The sequence below is a fragment of the Paralichthys olivaceus genome, chromosome 13 (assembly GCF_024713975.1).
Source record: "Paralichthys olivaceus isolate ysfri-2021 chromosome 13, ASM2471397v2, whole genome shotgun sequence".
In the NCBI taxonomy this organism is placed as follows: domain Eukaryota; kingdom Metazoa; phylum Chordata; class Actinopteri; order Pleuronectiformes; family Paralichthyidae; genus Paralichthys; species Paralichthys olivaceus.
In genome coordinates this window covers 8,301,466-8,323,781 of record NC_091105.1, presented here as the reverse complement: position 1 = coordinate 8,323,781, position 22,316 = coordinate 8,301,466, and the positions used below count along the sequence as shown (strand labels likewise).

At 42.7% G+C, this 22,316-nt stretch overlaps 1 protein-coding gene across 1 annotated transcript; it reads left to right on the top strand.

The window, feature by feature from the left end:
• The first annotated feature begins 1,021 nt into the window (after positions 1 to 1,021).
• Positions 1,022 to 21,705, top strand: clstn3 (calsyntenin 3). Its single transcript, XM_020092933.2, has 19 exons — positions 1,022 to 1,402; positions 2,328 to 2,394; positions 5,160 to 5,282; positions 6,590 to 6,800; positions 6,989 to 7,197; positions 8,273 to 8,422; positions 9,439 to 9,624; positions 9,717 to 10,004; positions 10,508 to 10,620; positions 12,485 to 12,644; positions 13,422 to 13,481; positions 13,574 to 13,722; positions 14,320 to 14,468; positions 17,050 to 17,276; positions 17,419 to 17,580; positions 17,936 to 18,081; positions 18,273 to 18,408; positions 19,422 to 19,606; positions 19,699 to 21,705. The coding sequence occupies exons 2-19, from the start codon at positions 2,328 to 2,330 to the stop codon at positions 19,846 to 19,848; spliced, it is 2,871 nt and encodes a 956-aa protein (XP_019948492.1). The 5' UTR covers positions 1,022 to 1,402; the 3' UTR covers positions 19,849 to 21,705.
• Positions 21,706 to 22,316: the final 611 nt, after the last annotated feature.

The following is a 22,316-nucleotide window of genomic DNA, read 5'->3' as shown; positions in this document are numbered from 1 at the left end:
AAAGATTTTAAAATGTAAAGGATGAGTGAAGAATTGTTTGTGTGGTTTGCAGGTATTACTCCTGTTGTGGGGACACTTGTCTTCCTTCTGGTTTTCATGATATAAATGCTTAAATCTGAAGGTGAAGACATGTTGTCAGGTTAAGGTCAAGGTTGGGTAAGTAGTAACATGGCTAAGTTGGGAGACAGGACTGTGTGTGGTGGTAAAGACGTAACTTGTACTTAGGTTCAGGTTAATCAAGGAATTAGTTAGTTGTGGTTAATGTGTGTGTACTTGTATGTATATCTTTGTGAGCACCATTTTAAGCATAGACCCTACAGAGATGGGACATTGAAGGAAAGAGAGGACATTTTGACCAGTCATCCCAGTTTCATAGGCCTGTTTTATGGTAAGAGTTAGAATTAGATTTAGTTTAGGGTTAGGATAAAGGTTAGAGTGATGGTTAGGCATTTAATTGTGGTGGTTAAGGTTAGTGTAAAGGGCTATAGTTAGAGTATGTGGGTGTATGCTTGGTACCATGTGGTGAGACGTGACACTTTGGCCAATCCTCACTTTCTCAGACTTGGTTTTAGGGTTAGAATTAGGTCTAGCTCAGTTTTAGGGTTGGGCATTCAGTTGTGATGGTTAGGTTCAGAGTGAGGGGCTACATGGAATGCATTATTCCAATAAGTGTCCTCAAGAAAGACACAAGTAAAAACGTGTGTGTGTCCAATGTCTTCATTTGTACACGAACACAGGGCAAAAAAGTGGGGATATGACGTCATTTTGCAGTCTGGTTATGAGCAGCTTGAGATGAGGGAGGATTATTATTTTTAAAAAATGGAGGCGTCTGCCTCAGAATTAAAAAAAGAAATAAAAGAAAGGTGAGGAGCTTTGTCTGAGTCACTGTTAATGTGCGTTTGAACAGCAGAAAAAGAGCCAGAGCAGCAGTCTGGTCGCCAGCTGGTGGAGGGGGCCGGGCGGACGGAGGGATGGAGAGGGAGAAGGACGCAGTGTGGGCGGGTTAAGAAACGCCGAGAGGGAGGGGACGCCAGCGTAGCACCGCTCTCTCGCTCTCTATCTCTCTCCCCCCCCCTCTCCTCTCCTCCTCCGTGCAGCCGAAAAACAAGGGCATCCATCGGCGTCTCAACCTTCCTCACACCTCCTCATCCTCAGTCCGACACACACACACACACACCTGACATCCCCTCGTCTGGGCTCTATCTCTGTGTGCGTGTTGCTGAGTGAGCGTGTGTCCTTCCTCCTCCTCCACCTGGAAGGGTTGCCTTGTTTTCGGCCAGCGACGGGGGGGAACTGCCGTGTCGAGCCGTGTCGAGCCGAGCCGAGCGGCAGGGGCGTGAGAGGCGGATGCTGCGCGCGTAGAGGCTGGGTACCAACCAGGAGCATCACCGCACTCACCACGGTAACGTCAGCTTTCTGCATCCCTCTGGATTGTGCGACATTTTCCTCTGTAACACAGAGAATAAGCAGCTGTGTCGCCCAGGTTCTTAGTATGTGTGAACAGCAGCATGATTACTGTCGCATTATTTTTTCTGTCCCTGGCTGTGATGTGTAGTCTGAACAACCTGTGAACAGATGCCACAGTCTGCATCTCCTCGTTTTATCTCTATCTCCTGTGCAGTGTAGCCTCACCAGGCACTGCAGCAATGGAAAAAAAATGTAGAGGCTTGTTATGTCAATGAGAGCTGCGAAACCCCCAAGGACTCATTTTTCAGCTGTGGCTACTGCTACAAGACAGCAGCTGCATCTTTAACCTATCAGACCACAATTAAACGCAGGGAAAACACCCACACAGCCACATATAGGATAAATCCTAAACAGCAACGCACACACACACATATGTGCACACTCAACATCAGGTGTATATGTGCTTATCCATATGCTCATGTGCATGTCAGTGTGATCCTGAAGGAAACTGTCCCGTGTGTTCATGTGTGTGCATGTGTGTTTGTGTGTGTGTGTGTGTGTGTGTGTGTGTGTGTGTGTGTGTGTGTGTGTGTGTGTGTGTGTGTGTGTGGAGGGGGGACATTATGGATTATTTGCTCATTCAGCTGATTCAACATGCAGCTCTGATTTAAGATCATCATGTGGCGGCTGCTGCCTGCAGGCCTCCACCAGAGGTTACATGCACGACACTTTGCTGGTGATGTCTCGTGCACAAGCGACACTCTGCACCATCTGATACAGGCCTCGCTCTCTGTTTCTGTCTGTCTGGTTATTTCTTCTCCACTGCTGATCAGTTGTTGATGCATGTACTGTAACCCCCCCCCTCTCTCTCTCCTCACCCCACCCTGTTACCCACCTCTACCTTTCCTCTCCTCCCTCAGATGGACAGAATGAGTATTCTCTCCTTTCTCCTCCTTTGCTTGACTTCGGTTGCCAATGGCAACAAAGGTCAGTTCCTCATCCTTTTAATTGTGAAGTGATAATTGTTTTCATCGCCATAGGAGCACACAGACCGTTCAAGTGTTTCAGATTCATCCCTTTGCTCTTTTGCCCTGAAATACCTCATATGTCTTTATTATAATCATGATTCCTCATTACATAAACTGTGCATCTGCGACAACACACATACATGTTTAAACGTTTTGTGTTTCATCTTCATGACCCGGTGGGCCTACTTTGCCTGTGTGCTGTGACTCCGAGCAGAGATGATAACTCTGTTGCCCTGTCTATAGCAGATTCATCATCCTGGATAACCATGACTCTGATTCAACATCATTGTTCCAATGATTATCATGCTGGGCGAAGGCGAGCGAAACAGACAGCGTGGAGGGAGAGAGTGTCAGAGGAGGAGGTAGAGGAGAGCGGTGCAGGGAACACGAGGAGATTGAAGGAGAGATAAAGTGTCAGAGAAACACGGAGAGAAAGAGAGAGAGGGGGGAGGGTGGGGATGTTGGGAGGAATGGAGGAGGAATGGTGGAAGAGAAGAAGCTGTGACAGGTGAGGACGTGGCTGAAAAAACGCAGGCTGATAAAGAGGGAGGAGGAGAGAGAGGAGGAATGTGAGGAGTGTGATACCAGAGCGTGTGTGTGTGTGTTGTGTGGCGATAGAGTGACAGAGACGAGGAGTGCCAGGGGAGACAGAGAGAGATAGAACGGGATGCCTCTCAATCTGTAATCCCGGATGTAATCCACAGGCCTGATGCTCAGATTAATGCTATATAGCAACGGAGGGAGGGAGCAGATCAGCGCAGGGGACAGAGGGCGGAAGATAAATGACCAAAAAAGAGACACGACGTAGGACTGTGGAAACAGAGGAGGAGGAGACAGTGTCAGGTTGGACCTTGAGAGGGGACGATGAATATCTGGGATCAAAACTTTTTTTTGGGTCCCAATCAATATTAGTTTGAATAGAATAGTAGCATAAACAGTCTGGTATGAAAAACCCAGTCACAGTTGCACTTATGTCAGATATTTCCTGATTCAAATAATAAGTTTGCATAAAAAATGTATTAAACAATAACATTCAGGCAGTTTTCTCGTGTGTGGACATTTGAAAACAAGTAAGAAATATATTTTATAGAATAAAAAATGTTTTGTATTTTTTGTTGAAAAAAAATTTGTGAATTCAGAACTAATTAAATGTTTTTCACTCAGCATCTAGTGATTAATTAATTTATTACTATTCTGCTGATGAATTTCTTGATTAATTGCCCCCAAAAAACACAAACACTATAAATACACACACAAATAATCCCAATTGAGTGTTTTAACATTTTGGTAAATCAATTAATTCACCAAGAAATTAATTAAAACTAGTTGCTAATTGTTTTTTTTAAATTTTGATTGGCCAACTGATTACCCATCCAATTGTTTCAGTGTCAATATCTCAATATAAAATACTAAATTACAAGTAAAAGTCCTTCATTCAACATTTTATGCAAGTAGAAATATCCACCACTTTTCCTTAGTCCCAATGGGAAATCAATGAAAAAACCATTACAATGTGATCTCACAACGTTAAAGAAAGTAACGAAAACATTTCCTGGATGCACACCAAAATATAATGGATTCTTTCCTTACCCATACTGCATCCTTCCACAAAGTTTTATTATAATCTGTCCTGTAGTTTTTGCAAAATCTTCCTCCAAAAAAGTTAAAAAAGGTCTGAAGCAGCATTTTAATGTTATATTGACTTAATATCTCTGAGTAAATAACACATGAAAATGAAGAAAAGTATATTTTACTCTGATATAAAAGTGAAGTTGGAGTATAATGTACTACAAAATAGAAATACAAAGTGAAGTACCTCACACAGATTCAGAAAAGCATATTTATGTTTGTCAGTAAGATACAGAGAAAAAGTCTAACTTTGGTTTTGGTATCTAAATGCAGTTATCTATGATATATTCCCTTTAAGTGAATACCCAGCTGTGTGTGTGAAGAGCGAGCGGTTTGATCAGATCCAGAACCAGCAGCATTTCCCTCCGTCGACTCTCCTCCCACCGACAAGACAGCAGAATTAGTTCCAGTCAGATTTTCTGGTAAATTCACTGTGAAAACAACAAAGCAGCTGCTGAACACAAGTCTTGTGCCTCCGTCTGATTTCAAACTCTGTAGCTGCGACGTCGAGAGATTGAGGACAACAGAGGGAAGGCACGCCGGCTTTTGTTTTTGCTCTTTGTGTAAAATCGTCATCCTTCTGCCTCATTAACTTGGTTTTTGATCATTCGGCACAGAACATCCGACACACTGATGAATAATTAATTTACAATTAAAGGTTAAATTCACAGTAAACCTCGGGCCTTTGATTTGGACTCTGCTGTTCTGCGGAGGAGCCACTGTTGTCGTGCCTATTGAAGGCCTGTTTGGCTGATTGATTTGAGCAATATCCCCCTCGGTGTGTGATAAGGTGAAATCTGACTGGCTTTAATTACACTGCCAACCTGGACGGCGTGCATTGGCACTTGGTGTGGACGAGAGGAGATTATCCATACGGAGAAGGGCGAAAGGAAAAAAAAAGAATCTGTGAGGGTGTGAATGTGATTAAATTGTGTCTTTGTGGTCACACACAGGCAGATATTGTGTATTTCCCCACTCATGCACACTCTCACCATGTCCTTGTCCATAATGGAGTGTTAAAAATAGACACGTTGGTTCCTTCTAATTGCTCCATTTAACCCAAAGCTTCTTTGGTCTCCTCTCTGTGCCGTTCAGCCAATAAGCACAAGCCATGGATCGAGACAGAGTACCAGGGGATTGTGATGGAGAACGACAACACTGTGCTGCTCAATCCCCCTCTCTTTGCCTTGGACAAAGATGCTCCACTTCACTATGCTGGTAACACCAACGGGAACGAGCCACATGAAGGAATAAAGGAGGAGAGAGAGAGAAAAATCTGCCCTCAGATATTTAAACTAGTGCATGAATGATCTGGCTACAGTGGAAAATAGGTCAAACTGAGTGTTTGCACGGACAAATTGAAAGTCATGCCACCAGGCCAAAAGTGAAAACTTTGATTTTGAAGGATGACACTGCAGCTGTGAGACCAATTCAAGGATATGAGTTATTGATAGTAAACATCACTCTTATTATTATTATTATTATTATAGAAAGAGGTTCAGAGCCATTGGCAGCCACATTTCCCAATAGTCTGAATCTTAGAGGCGATGTACTCGGAGTCCACTATTTTTAGGCCATCATAGTGTAATTCAACCCGTCATGGTGAGAGCAGTCGGCAGCACTCCTGCCTCTGCAGCCTCGTGAAATAAGGTTATCATATTTGCACTCAGAGTTCTGGAAATAACCGCGTTCAGTCAAATTACAGCAGATCAACTTGAATTACTCGGGGGCTCCCTGTAATTTATTGGGCTCGTGTCAAGCAGGAGGAGAAAATGAGCTGTTTGAGCACAAACCTTCCACACCTTCGACTGGTGTCAGGCAGCCAAGATTAACTGCTGCTCTGTTTTATGTTGAGCACCAGCTGCAGACTGTTCTCTCCTATTCTTATGAATTTAAAGGAATCTCCAGATATGTCTGTGCTTTCTTCAGATAAAAGGTTCTTGGATGCATCCGTGCATGATATTTATCTTCTCACCGAGGCTTATCTCTGATTTATTATGTAGCTACAATTCTAATTCTAACCTCTCAAGTTTAAACTGCTTAACAGAAATATGAATATGGCATTGGAATAACAGAAATGATTTCGTTTTGAAACAAACGTTTGAGCAGAGAATTTGTAGGAAATCCCTGAGCTAGCAAAACAGTTTTCAAGAGTTAGCCTGGTCCAAGCTTTGGGGAATTGACAGCAAATCTTGAGTTCAAAATTCAGACTGCACAGTTTAAATGCACAATGTGAGGTTGCTGTGTATACGGGCACAAAAGCTCACATGTGAATGCTGGAGCCTGACTGTGGAGATTTTTAATAGAGATGAGTAAAACCTAAAGGTCTAGATTTGGTGTTAAACAATCTGATGTATGTTTGATCTCTGCAGCATTTTGTACATTCGATTTTATTGAAGGCAGAAAAAGATTTCAAAACCTTTGTATATTAAAGCAATATGATTCACATTCTTTATTTATTGAAATTCTTCAGTTTATTGCCCAGACCTACTCCGATCTAATGTTTTCCTCCCTTCCTCCCCCAGGTGAAATTTGTGGCTTCCGGGTCCATAATGGTCCCTCTGGTTCGGGGTCTGTCCAGTTTGAGGCGGTGGTCCTGGACCGCTCCACCGGCGAGGGCCTGGTCCGCTCCAAGGAGCCGCTGGACTGCGAGAGCCAGCGTGAGCACAGCTTCACCATCCAGGCCTACGACTGCGGCGAGGGACCTGATGGAGTCAACAGCAAGAAATCCCACAAGTCCGAGCACACGCCTCTTTCTCCTTACAATGAATCTAACTAGTATATATTTCATGATTTTAACAGTGACTACAGTGTGAGGTTTCCTCCGGCTGTTTGCTGTAAAGACTATGCAGCCATTGATGCATCCTGTTGTTACAATAATCCGTCTCCCTCTACTTGTCTGTCTTTCTCTTTGCGTCCCTCAGGGCCACTGTGCACGTCCGCGTTAATGACGTCAATGAGTTCTCTCCTGTGTTTGTTGAGCGTCGCTACGAGGCGTCTGTCCCAGAGGGGCGTCTGTTTGACCGAATCGTGCGAGTGGAGGCCCTGGATGCCGACTGCTCCCCGCAGTACAGCCAGATTTGCTTTTATGACATCATCACTCCCAATGTGCCCTTCGCCATTGACAACGACGGTGAGATATGTTTTATCAGAAGCTGCAGGAATCATGGACACATTAATATTGTCATTGTCTGCAACGAAACACCCTCCTCCCACCAGTCTCCAGGTTATTCTGCTCATTTGCTCTCTGAGTCCTTTCTTCTCTTTGGCATTGGTAGCGAGCATGAAAATCCCAGAATTCAATCTGCAGTTCAGTATTCATCTTAACTCCGAAAGATGAAAAACACACCAGAAGCTGCAGCGATATTGATGTCTGCGTAGCGACAGAGAGAAAAGACTGGCAGGTACATAATTTCTCTCCCAGGTAGGAACCAGAAGATGTTAAAATAGACTTCGTGTGGGAGGACTTTTGTTCTGTCTCTGCATAAACACTGCAGCAGCTGTTTAATATAGAATCCTTTTGTTCCCGGCTGCTCGTAGATTCCCCAAATTCCTCCTCAGGAAGAGAATGAGTGTCACGAGTTATCATCGACTGGTTAGTGGGAGATTAATCGTGGCCATTTTATAACATGACACAGCAGCTGAGGAGGACCCTGAACTAAGATGACGCTGCAGAATTGACTCTGAGCTGTTGTTTTTTGAGAAGGATCAGTGGCTGCCTTCATGTTTTTGGATCAGACCAGTTTCGCAGCACAGAGACCTTTTGTTCCAACCTTGTTCCGATGCTGTAGGCTTGTCATCGTCTGTTTTCTTTTTCCCTGTTACTTTGTTTCTTCTCCGTTTCCACCACTATCTCTTTCATCCCTCCGCTGCTCCTCTCACCATGTCACAGCGTCTCCTCTCTTACCTGTTGTTTGTCAGCTGGCGTGCTGAGCGCTGTCAGCCTATCACAGATACTCGCTGTTACCTTTATCTCAGAGAACAGGAAACTCCTTCAGTTTTCATTCTGTTTACTGCAACCTGTCCACTGCTGTCACTTCTAAACCTCAGGCCTAAACACGACAGTAGGTCTATTAATGTGTATGTGCCCTAATCAGAGCTTTATCAATGAGTGCTTCACTTGTTTGTGCTGGGAGTTTGATGACTAATTCTTCTATTTCTGTCTCCCCTTTGTTCTTTCTCTCATTATTTCTTTGTCTCGATTCAAGGTAACATTAAGAACACAGAGCCGTTGGATTCCAAGCATCAGCGCGTACACACCTTCTGGGTGACCGCCTTCGACTGCGGAAAGAACCGCGCCCAGGCCGACGCCCAGGTCGTCGTCACGGTCAAGCCGTCCTGCAAACCGGGGTGGATCGGTGGGTCATCTCTGTCACAGATCGCTCGGTTTCCAGATTATGATCCTGGGTTTTGTCTCGTGAGGCTGCATGGATGTGTTGTTTTAGTCGATTGAATCTGTTGCTTTGTGGTTAAAAGAGTTTGAGTTGGAGTGTGTGTGGGAGGCTGCTCGGATGAATCACCTTTGTGTGTGTATTATATAAAGAGCTGAGTTTTAAAGAGGCGGTGCTGAATAATGAGTAATATGAAGGGGAGGTAATTAATTAAAGTGTTACAAAATATTTATAGCATTATTCATAACAGTGTTTTATTAATTGTACTCCAATGGATCGTCGTCATTGAAAACAGAATGCATTTCAGTTTCCAGCTAACTTCACATTTTGTAGCTGTAAGTACATTAATATGAAATATTGAGTATTTCTTTAGATAGCAGCAAGTGAATATCTTGAGAGTGCATGAAAGGGGTTGAATATGTATGTCACATGAACAGGAACGTCACTGGACTCCATCTTTTTCTACATTTGAAGCCTTTGTAGAAATGTGACCTAGTGACCAAGACATCTCACACGAGCTCATTAACAGAAAACAGGAACACAGAAGTTACACAATGACACACGATCGCAACGGAAACCGGCGATAACGGATGTTGACAATGAAATGGGCAGAGTTAGTTTTAGCCATTTATTTACGCAACCGCTCAAAAAGTGATGCCTATCTATTTGAGGTGTTACGGTACAGGTGCTCGGAGCAGCCAAAACAGGAAAAACAGACCTGTACCATAAAACCTGAAATAAACAAACATCAAAGTTGAAGTGGTTTCTGGCCTGTTTCACAAATAATGGCTCACAGCAGTAGCAGCTTGTTGGATTGTCAACATTCGTTGTCTTTCACTTCCGTTTGGATTGTGTTTCCTGTAAGTGACGTCTCGGCCACCATACAAATATTATTCACTCCTTCTCAATAAATTCCTACTTTTTGCATTTTGTCAGACAGAGGATCAGATTTTAACCATCTCAGCGTGTCTCACTGTTTTTAGGTTGGACCAAGCGTGTCGAGTACACACCCGGGTCTGGTAGCATCCCCCTGTTTCCCAGTTTGCATTTGGAGACGTGCGAGGAGACCGTGTGGAACATCCAGGCCACCGTAGAGCTCCAGACTGGCCACATCGGGAAGGGCTGTGACAGAGACAGCTACTCAGACAGATCTGTGCGCAGACTGTGTGGTGAGTGCTGCTTCATATGTTATAAACATCTCACTAACCATGTGGTAAGAATTAATTTGATTGATATCCTTATTTTATTTTTCTGTTACCAGGTGCCGTCAGGGGTGAAGTCGACCTCCTCCCGCCTCCATCTCCTGCAGCCAACTGGACCTCAGCTCTGCCCACTCTCCCCTCCTCTGATTCGTCACTGGTCTTCTCATTCAACGGATCCAACCATGTTGCCGTGGTGCCAGATTCAGTTGTCTCTGCGTTGTCAGGCGACCACTTCACCCTGCAGCTGTGGATGCGAAGGGGCGGTGCCAACATCCAGCCTTCGACCACTCAGACCAGAGGAAGTCGCAAAGAGGAGGAGACCATCGTGTGCAGCACTGTCAAGAATGGTAAGTTATATCACAGTGCCGGGGGTTTGATAACGTTTTAATTGTGTTTTTGAATGTGTGGAGTTTACAATGAGCACTTACTCTAAATAGGGCTGTAAACCCTGTTTGCTATATCTTCTCTCTGCCTGAAGGTCACCCACTCAAATCCCCAGAGCTGCAGGGAAAATCACGCCCTGAAAAAATACTCGAAACTGTTTATAGCTTCGACCACTACATTTAAGGTGCTCTTGAGAGAAGCACTTAACCCCCAGCTGGCCCACTTGAGCAGCCGAGTGGACCACAGAAGAACAGTGCCAGGCAGAATGTTGTGTGCATCATGTGGATATTTTCATCGCTTGCAAGCAGCAAGTTCAGCAAAACCTAGAAGAGAAATCTATAATAAAGTCATTGCATGTTTTTTTCCCTACTGTGTTAAAAAGGCTTGATAATGTTGAGATGTTTTGTCAAGACGACACTGACCTGCAATTATTTTCGTGTTTCTCTCCTGGTCTCCTGCTCCACAGACGACTCCTTCTCCCACTACTCCCTCTCCGTCCACGGCTGTCGCCTCTCTCTCTTCTACTGGCCCGACGTCTCGGCTGCACGGCCCGTCAAGTTCTTGTGGAAACTGGAGCAGGTACTGGGGGAACGGCAACACTTAGCTTTGATGTTCTCACTCGCGCCGTTTCCGCTGTGTTTGTACCTTGAAGTTAAACTGAAACTGAGGAGACACAATAGTCGGTTATTTATTATCTCTGTGTCGTCTGGTCCACCCGTCACTGGATTACACTGCTCTTTTTTGAAAAAAAAGTCAAGTCGACTTTTATTGTATTTGCATTAAAAATACAATGAAACATAAAATAAACATTAAAAACACAGAGGAATATAAAGTAAAATAAAATGAAATATAACATTAAAACAGAACAGAGCTATAAGCTTTGGAGTTTAAGAACATCAACAACAAAATAAGAACATCGCTTATGACATTGAAAGTTATTTTATTACTATTAAATAACATGTTTATGTGGAAACATTTCTACTGAACTCTGCACCATAAAGAAAAATAAAAGAAGTTTACAGTGATAAAGGGATATTTTTTCCAGGTAACAAGCTAATTTAACAAATTATATGTCAACAGCTAAATCAGCCTTTGTGCAGCATGCAGTAAATCTATTTGTCCGTCGTCCATTCATTCATCCATCTTTCCATTATCTGTACCGATCATCCTTTTTGAGGGTAGCGGGGGGTTCGCTGGAGCCCATCCCAGCTCGCATTGGATGAGAGATAATGGACAGACGATCACAGATCCAACAAACAGAGACAAACACGATTCAAACTCACATTCTCACCCATGGATAGTTTTGATTCTTCAGGAAACTGGAGTACCTGTAGAAAACCCACACAGACAAAAGAACAACATACAAACTCTTGCTGTGAGTGGTGGTGCTAACCACTGTACCACTGTGCCGCCCCAGAACGCAGTACATATTTACAAAATCAATTTCTTTTTCTATCTTCTGAAACAATTTATTACACACTTCCATGGAGAAAAGAGATGTATGATACAAAACAGAACTCATTTTCAGACTTTCAGTATTACCTGGTAGAATACAGCTTCTCAGATGAGTTAGATACAACAGAATCGTCCACCACATTTACATGTTATTATGCCAACCATGCATATACAGTTCAAGTGGCACATGCATCAGAATGCATGAGAAAGAGGAGAGGCTGTTTCCTAGAAAGTCTCTTGAATATTGATCAGGTGCACACTTGCATGCATGGGAGTAAAATGAGGTTTGGTGTGGAGGCTGCTGGCTGACGGCTGTTTGTTTTGACTGAAGCTACTGGTCCCAGACAGATTGAAGCAGCCTGGATTAAAGGATGCTGAGCTGATACAGAGAAGATTTGTTAAATCCTTCTGTCTGAACCACCATATCTTATTACCCCGGTCTCTCTTTTCTGCCCCCCTGTCTGTATAATGCTCCTGTCTTTCCTTTTTGGATTCCTTGGCTTTTCACTGTACTGTACTAGAAAAAAAAAGCTAAAACAAATGTCTACAGGAATTAACTCTCATCAAACATTAATTTATGGTGGAAAATAACTTAATATTTTTACTCTATTATAAAACCCTGTGTTGAACTGCCCAACTGCATATATGTAGGCAGCTGTCATATTGTCCATCTTTATTAACAATATGTGGTTAATATCCTGTATATAATGATATATGTGATAATATATCATTTCCAGGAGCCTTTTTGTTTGGCTGAATAAGTGTTTTTATTTCTAATATTCAAATACAATTTATGGCTAATACCCATTTGCTTTTATTTAATAATGATTATGAAAGCAGAAGTTCTACTTGAGTACATTACTGTATCGCTAATTTTACCTATTTAAAGGTGTAAAATAGTGTTCATGAACCTGTGAATGGTAAAAGATATTTCACCAGTTTCCATTGTTCATGCTCATGTTGACTCCATCCTTTCTCCCTCCAACAGGTGTGCGACAGCGAGTGGCATCACCTTTCGCTCAGCGTCCAGTTCCCCTCGGTGACCCTGTATGTGGACGGCGTGACCTTCGACCCCGCTCTCATCCATGACAATGGTGCCATCCCCAACCCCGCCCCCCGCCAGAGGATGTTCATCGGCGCTTGTTGGGGTAAGAAGCCGAAATTTATGCTGAGTGAATTCAGGTCTGACACATATTTCATTCCAGCTTAATGGTGGATTTTGACAGAAATGACTGCAACAGAGACGAGCGAGGGATCCTGATTTATTTATTTATTCATTTTTGTATAAACGCTTCGAGCAGCAATTGTGTGTTTGCTTCCTCTGCATTCCTCCGTCACCAAAATGTCATTTACATCACACATCGCCAGAGAGAGCAGATCTCCATCTTCTGCAGAAGTGATGGGAAAGTTACAGACCCTCAGAAGGAATCATGAGACAATCTGCTGAGATGTTTTCTGCCTCACACCTTTCACTCCCTCATTTCACTCAGCTATAATTTAGCTGATGCATTTTGTCTTGAAGGGCTAATAATATGAGTGTCATATCAATTATTCAGGACGGCAGAGCAACACGAGGGCCAGACAGCTATCAGCCCAACCACTGGTTAAAATGGGAAACTCTGGCTGCCAATTAGCACTGAAAAACACGCACACGCACAAACATTCACGTTCACGCTCTCACATCCACAGTGGAAGTCGCCCAGCTGCTGCTCGATAATGAGGAGATGGTGAATTTTTAAACTATCGTCTGCAGCTACTTTTCCTGCATTGTCTCACTCAAGCCAGCTCACTTTATTTATATGATTTGTTATTTTTCACTCCTGTCTATCTCTGACACCTCCACACTTCCCCTCATTTCCTGTTCCTATCTTATAGCCCATTTAAGTGTCTCTCTTCGTTTCTTCTGTTTGTTTTTTCCTCTGCAGAGCTTGAGGAGAAGCAGAAGGAGATACTGAACAACACCATCCCGGAGGGTAAAGACTCAGGTGACCTCCTTGTTTTCACTCTCTTGTCGGCATGGCTGTGTTGCTGCGTCATCTGTGAATTGGATTGTCACTTGATTGTCTCTGGTGTTTAGTGAAGTATGTGGGCGGTTACCATGGCCTGTTGTCGGGGGTGACGGTGCGTCCCGGCAGCGTGGAGCCTCACAGCGTGGTGGAGTGTCTGTACGCCTGCAGGGAGGGGCTGGACTTTGGAGACCTGGAGACTCTGGGCTCTGGCATGAAGGTAACACACCTCAGAGAGATGGATTAAAGAGGGGGAGGGAGAGATGATGCTCAGAAGATCCAGGTTACATCTGGAATTAACACAAAAGTCCAATATATAAATATATCTAAGATAACTTAGATGCTCACACGATCAGTCATGTATTGATTACCACAGACACTGAGCACAGAAAGGTCAAGTTGAATGTTTTTTTAAAGAACCTGTTTGGGTTGGATAACAAGCACATGGCAGTTTTGTCTGTCACCATTACCTTTGCCGATCAGGTTCTTAATCTGTGTGCCTGGTTTCACTTGTCTTTGCATTTTATTCTTGTTTACATATTGGGTGTTTATGGGATGTGTTTTTAAACTCCTCTGGTGTTTTTGTGATCAGATCCTGTGATCAGATATGTGTGTGTGTTTGAAATACTCTTTAAAATCAGTCTCTGTTCGATATTATTCATCAAATCATGTCAATACAGTGTGTAAGAGCTGTTGAAAAGTCTCTTGATACCTATATTTCCTTGCCCTTAGTTTATTGAACTGGATTCAAGGCCTTGGTAACACAATGCAAATCAATATGAATGTACAAATGAATGTTTGAACTTTGACCTTGCAGGTTCATGTGAACCCCAGTCAGTCGGTGTTGGTGCTGGAAGGAGACGACATCGAGAGCTTTAACCGCGCCGTGCAGCAGGTCACCTACAGAAACTCTCTCCGCTTCGCCACCCCTGGAGTCCGACCCCTCAAACTTAGCACCTCACTCAGGTACAAAAACACACATACACACACACACACACAGATGATTAAGGGCTCTTTCAACAACCACACAGTTAAAAATCAATCATGCAGTAGGTGGAGTTACTGATTCACTACCAACTGTAGATGTAGATGTAGTAGAAGAAACCAGAATGTAGTGCAAACACAAGACTGCAACCCAAAGCATAAACTATATATATATAATAAATCCTGTAAAATCCTCGAGATGAACTTCAACAGTACAAGACAGTGATGCAACCCCCGATGACACCACAACAGCTACACTGAAACACTCTCAACATCAGGGATGTTACATCAGACAGTTTTCTGTGCGTCTGGGAGCTGAGTCGTGCTGCAGCAGTTTGCAGCAGACAGATGAAGAATCACTTTGTGGTCTCTGCTGCTGCTTACTTCTTTGACATTGAGCTCATCAAACATGGACCTTGTGCCTCGGCTGTGATAAGGACTGGTGTGGCCTGAAAGAAAAATGATTGTATGGAGAATGTGTCAAAGTGACAGATAACAGGGAATATCTTATCTCTGTGCACTTTCAGAAACCAAGGAACTTTGGCTTCAACGGAATAAACTGCGGGCGCCAAATTCTTTTAGCCTGGTTTTGCAGTAACTGAAGTTGTTAAAGGATCAGGTGACTGTTTCACTGGTCGTTCCCTGTAGACCATAGTCTGTATATGAAGAGGACGGGTCTAACCGCTCCAATCAGGAGCGTCAGCTGTCAATCATGTAGTTCCACCCTGTTTTTATGGCATCAGTTTACCAATCAAGACCAAACTTATCAGACACACGATTACTTGAACAGTATGATAAGAACATCTGTAAATGAAAGAAATCCTCTTTGAACTTTGACTTTTTAGTTTGGATCATGTCCCATTTATTTACATGGAGAAGGCACAGTTTTAACTACACTGCAGCCAGCCACCAGGTGGCGATCAAGACGCTTCAGCTCTACTTAAACACAGTCTGTGTGTAGAGCAATGAGTGTTCTCATCCTGATCTTGTTGAACTATCCTTTATTATCATTAGCATGTTTTTAGCATGGTTAAACCCCCCCCCCTCCACACACACACACACACACACACACACACACACACACATACACACACATACACACACACACACACACACAACCCTTCCCTTTATTTTTAGCTTTAATGTGTTGGGTGCCTGAGTCTAACACAATACTGTTCTGCTCCTGCACGGACCATGACAACTATCCCACGCTTCCTCCCTGTGCATCATCGCACTGAATCACCTGACCGTGAAATAAAAAGCGCACAAACTCTGTTAGCGGGTCAGTGCTCATCCATGCTTAACAACTGTGAACCGGCTCTCTGGCTTTAGCAGTCACTTTTAGCTGATGAAATATTTATTCACCTTGGGAAGTACAGTCCATGGCATATATGTGGTATATTGTCTTCTACTAATACTAGCTGCGTACTGACCAGTTGGATGTCATCACACATATTCTTATTACTGTCTTTGGGGACTGTTGTTTTTGTCGCTTGTTTTTAAGATTAAAATGATTAACCACACCACAAGCTGCTTTTATTTCCTACTGACTGTTTTTAAGATTGTAGGGATTCAAGGTCACTGACAGATTTTTTTTTCCTCTTGGTTTCTGCTCAAATGCACCAGAGGTTGTTTTTTTTTTCCTTCAGCATCTTTTATTGCGTGTGTAAAGATTAGACTGATTTGAGGCCAGGAGTTACCCAGATGGCTGAACAGCAGGCCCTTCTGGAGAGGACGATATAAGCAGCTGCTCACTCTGATAGTGGAAATGTGTCACAAACAGATACACAAACACACACATGCACACAAATGCACTCTCTCTCTCTCAGCTTAATCCCCTTTCAAATATGATGCTGAGTTATAGTGCCGATGAATAAGTATATGTGAGCAGCCTGTCATCAATCTGATTTGCTTTCCTTTTTTTGGCAGGAAAATTCAATTTGTAACAGCAGAGCTACTACGGTTTCACATTTGTCACAACAGACAAAAGTTTGCCACAGTCATGGTGGAATTAGGGAAGTGGATTATGAAAACTTTGCACTGGATTTTGACTTTTTTGTAGCGGATCACTGTGCCAACTCACAACGACATCACTCACTCACAATGATGCATAATTAAGAAGAGTCTGCAGCCACGCTCGTGGTGTTTTGAGTTGAGTCACACGCTCACAGTGACCAAAGTTGAAATTCAACCTGAGAGTGTGATTCATGTCTGTACTGGATTTTATGGCAGTGAATCTAGAGAAACTATAATGTTGACCTGATGGTCCACCGGGGGGTTTCTGACCATAGTTGTTGTTGTCTCCTGTATGAAGCCAATTCTTGAATTTAAGGCGGTCCTCACTAAATTGGTTGCTGTGGACTAAAGTATTCAGCCATTGTCTTTGGCCACAGGCAATTTGCCTACCGTGTTAAAACGCCCCTGCAAATGACTGCAGAGATATTTCAGTCCAAGAACAATGTGATGGGGCTACATAGATAGTCGGGTTATCTAGTGACAATGTAGTGCTGCCACTTGTGCCATTAACATTCACTTCAACACTCTCTTCCTCTCTGCCTGCCAGATGTTTCAACGAGGAGAGCTGCCTGTCGCTCAAACAGCTGGAGGGATACCTGGTGGTCCTCCAGCCTGACGCCCCTCAGATCTCTCTGTCTGGCGTCGGCCCTCATCTGGCTCGTCCTGCCCCTGAGTTCGAAGGCCCCCGCGGCGTCCCACTATTCCCTGAGCTCCGCATCGTCTGCTCCCTGTCTCACGCTGTCAACACGGCTGCACAGGGGATGGAGGGTGGAGGTTAGTCAGTCATAAAACGTTTCCAGTCGATGCAGAGGATATTTTCTGTTTTCTGCTTGGTTTATTTTTCTGTGTAGAGAAATGAATTGATTCTGATTCTCTGTGTATTCTTAATGATGTTGTCATTTCCGTCACCTCTTAGCTCTGATGTCCGACGCTGTGGCTCACACCTTGGACGGCTGTGAGGTGCAACCACTGGGGGAGGAGCTAAGCCCAGAGAGGGAGGAGCTTCTGGTGGACATGGATGTGGTGCGAGAGAGAGGACTGGAAATCATCAATACTACTGCTTACATTGCCATCACAGGTAAAGAAAAATTCTACCTTTTTAAAAAAGTTACACAGGTCACCAACTCCAAGAAAAACAAAACACAAAATACAAGCTACAGAAAACTCTCACGAAAAAAATAACCAAGACCTTGTTTTCACATAAATCTATAAAATTATTTTTCATGGCCTTCAAAACTTCTGCACTCACTTCTTTGAAATTCAATGTAGTACTCACAATGACCTAAAAAGTTAAAGCCATCCATCCAATAAAACCCTCCCCCAGCTGTCAATAAGCAGCTGCAGACTACTTTTCTCTCCCCCTCCTTATCGTCTCAGTATCGACTCCCTGTCTTCTTTTTATTCTCCTCTCTTTTTATCCTCCTATCTTTCAGGTGCCGAATCCATCTCTGTGTACGAGGACGTCCTTCGCTCTGTCCGCTACCGACTGGCCAAAGGCTCAGCTCGCTTTGAGAGGCGGTTCCGCCTGTCCTGCTCCGAGATGAATGGCAGATACACCAGCAATGAGTTGACTCTGGAGGTGAAGCCAAACATCATTCACGTAGCGTATTTGGTTGAGACAGCAGATGCTTTTTAAGTGTTTCTTTCCCCTAGTGTGTTATCAAGGTTTTTTGTTCATGTAGTTTATGTTGTGTATGCTGCAGCAGTGTGAGGAAAGTTGTGTGTTTTGCACAATAACTACAAACACGGTTCTCCTCCTTCCCTCGTCAGGTGAACTTCCTCCACTCTCTGGACAGTCTGTACCACCCGTCCCACCTGCTGGCCTCCCAGCAGCAGTTTCTGCATCCATCCCACCACGCTGGGGAGTTGAGTGGACACACCCTGCCCAATCCACACCGCAACTCTGGTGACATTTCCCTCTTACTGGCTCTTAATGAAGTTAGAGTAAAAGACAAAAAAACCCACAATTGTTACACTGCTCATTAAAGGTTTCCATGGTGTTCACAAATGTTAAATCCAAAGGGTGAGTGTTCCAAAGTTTACAATTCAGCACTTCAAAGCTACAGTTCTCTTTAGTTTTAATTTGGAAGAAAGGAACTAACAGATCCTTATCATAGACCCCAGACACCCTCCAGGCAGCAGTGTATTTTTAATGTTTGGCGGTGGTCTGACTATGCAGAGCTCAAAAAGCAATTACAAGATTACATACTGAATTTGATGCAGATCCGGTGGAACAAACAGTGTGTGCACAGTGTGGCAGACGGCTGGTGTTTCAGCGCTGCAGTAACTTTAGGATGACAAAATGATCAGGTTGAATCATGGTGCCCACACAGACTTAACAGCCTATTTAAGTTCTGCCTTTAGGGAGATGGTCAGTTCAGTTAAATGTGGTATTTTTTATTCTTTCTTATCCAAAGAGAGATTCTAATTAACCCACAGGCATTCAGTGACATAATATCGAGACTAAAAAATTGCATTATACAGAAGGAATGTAAAATTTAGCAAATGAAATAATGAAAAAAAATGAATTTTCTTTGGTACACAGCTTGAAGCACATTTTTTCCCACTAAAACATAAAGTTTTAAATAGTGATCAGAAATGTTTAATTTGATTCTTCAGAAAGAGATAGATAGTGCATCATTGGATGCTATTTTCAGTCGTGGATTAGTGAGTACTTAACCTAACGTAACCTGAGGATGATGTCACTGTTTTTACTTTAATGAAAGAACATGTGGCCAGAGCAACAGTGTGGCTTCTTTTTTATGTTATTGATAAGTTTTTAGTAATAATTGAGATAATAACCGAACTTTTTACTAGATACACACATTGTTCGTCATTGTTGGATTAGCGTAGATTAAAAAATGTCTTTTAAAAGTGGTTTATTTTCTATGTATAATTATCTCTATATCTTATTGACAGTTGTACCAGGAGCAGCTACCGTCATCATAATGGTGTGCGTGGGTTTCCTGGTTGTCATGGTGATCCTGGGCGTTTTCCGAATTCGCTCCATCCATCGCCGTGGTGAAGGCGCCAGGGGTGGGGCTAAGGAGGGCAGCAGCCAATGGGACGACTCCGCCCTCACCATCATCGTCAACCCCATGGAGGCAAGAACCAGATCAGTAATGGAGAGTTGACTGATGACACCTGCTCAGCTCTTGTTTTCATCCATGTGTTTGTCTTTTCTTTTTTTCCACAGTCCTACGAGTCTCGCATGGGAATCTGCGCTGACAACGAAGGGGAGGTGGAGGAGGACGAGGAGGCAGCGGAGTCACCTGACGACGCGAGCGACGACCAGCGAATCATCATCAAGAAAGAGGGAAGAGACGGCACCGCCCGTCGCTACTGAGCCACAATGTATATCTGCACCAGTTCTCATGGAAATCACAAACCGGCTCACGAGTCACACACGCCAATACTTTTAATATCAACAACTGCTGACACCACTAGTATAAGGAATGTATGCTTACAAACACGACGCACAACACAGTCACTGTAATACTCTTGACACTCGACACCATATGTGACCTATAGCCAACAACAGGCTGTTGTTCTTCACCTAAATGTTCAATGGCACAATGTATACAGTTAATGTAATTTAACCGCCTGAGCAAACCCCACCAAATTGTACGTGGTGCACCAGTTCTGAATCACACGATGGTCATGTGATGTATAGTGTAACACTGGCTGAATGAGGTTTCTTTGTTTTGTTTGTTTGGAAGAAAAAAAAAGATTGTATTCTATCTTTGTTATAGAACACAGACTGAACTCTTTACAAATCCACAACATGCAGGCCTTGAATAGATCTGTAGACAAAGACACAAGCCTTGATCCCGACACGTCTCCACGCTCCCTCGTTAGACTGACTCAAGAAGTCTGTGCACAAGCTCTTCTCTCCCTCTTTACATCCTCTCTCGACACATTCCTTCACCCACGGAGTGAAGACAGTGAGGTCAGACATTACGATCACTCTCCAACTTCAGAAAATATGAAAAAATGATATGCTTGCAGGTATTTTACTTTTAACATTGTGACTTCTTTAGTGCTCCAGGTCTCAACTACATACTTTATCTGGGGCTGATCATAATATTTGAGGAGTATGAATTAATGAACCTTGCCCTTGGCACAAGTTGGTTCCTGCAATATTCCAAAAACCCTGAGTAACATCGTCTTGGTGTTGAGTCCACGACGTCGTTGTCAGGACGGTTTCTGGTTTTACTTTGCAAAGTTTCAACTTGTGCCACTAAATGACTATGGTGTAACATGACCTCTGACCCCCGTCTCCTACTGACCACTGGAATGTCTCTAAATGACTCACTGCACTGTTTCACTCACTGCACACTGCTCTTTCAATAACTGCAACACAACACGTGCAAACATATACACACACACACACACACTCACACACTCCATAATGCTACCCCTGCTGTCTCCAGAATGTCAGCTCAGCTTGGGCAGTTTTGATTGTATTGATTGTAATAACTTTTTCTGTACATACAGTGATGAATAATACAATATTATTGTTATTACTATTATTATTGCAGCCACTCTTTCTGTTTTCCTGCACACTCCGAGAGGGAGCAGATTATGATTACTTTTTTCTCTAAAGTGATTCGTCACCTTTACAGCATCAGAAAACCGTCTAATAATAATAATAATAGTAGTAGTGATAAGGATGAAAATCCCTGGCTTGATGAGTGTCTCTTAATTTGTGTGTAATATTGTTGTAATTTAAGAATTTGTCAATATCTGAATCACAAAAAAAGGAGGGCACATCGTTGTGATACTTAAATACGTCTTACTCATATTATCTTTTCCACGGGGTGATTTTTTCACATCACATTTCGAAACTTAAAAAAAAAATTCTATTTACTTTCCACATCTGATAACTTTTGATTCAATGAATGAACAACTGTGTGCTTCTCCTCACCTCTCCCTCCCCCCTGTGCGTCTCTTGCTGTCTGTCTGTGTAGCCTATCAATGTGCAGTGCTAAACCTGTCAGTAAATAAAGCCTGTCGTTTTTGAATGTGATGTTAAGAAGGAATAAACATTGCATCGATTAATAACTTATATTATTACTATGTTACTATTGGAACATTACCTGTAATTATTGATACAATGATGACATGGATTATGCTGACTAATTGTTATTGAGAACTGTCAGAAAACATTACAAAATTCATAATAAAAACACTATATGACGTCTCCATGGGAAAGATTTCTTGATATAATAGAGTTCACACTGAATGAAGTCATATAATAATTCTACTGTTTATGTGAGTCCAATAGTTGTGGTTACAAACTACCACAACTCAAGAAATTTTTTTAGATACATGCATTTCACTTGAAAAATGTAAGCTACTGGATAATTATAAGAATATTTCATTTTGAAATATTATCATTTTCTTACTTCTATTTGCACAGTCAGTTGTGCAAGTATAGTTAATTAAGTAGAATTTATTTTAGCCACTACATAATCAAATTTATTCCATTACAAGCTAAATAAATTGTTAGAATTGTATTCAGAATATAAAAATAAGCAGTAAAATAGTAATAAATAACAAACATGATGAAGGTGATCGTATCAACTTTAAACTGTGAGCCATTTGTTTGTGGCATGTTATTTCTTTTAAATCTAGTAGAGTAAAAGTAAAGCGTAGAATAACACTTTACTTCAGCAAAAGTACCAACAGCACAGTTTCAGGAATACTCCATTACAAATAAAAGTACTGAATCCAATACTCATTGTGCAGTAAGTTAGTAAGATATTCCCTTTGTATTTCACAGCACGTGACTTGTATTAGCAACATGTAGCT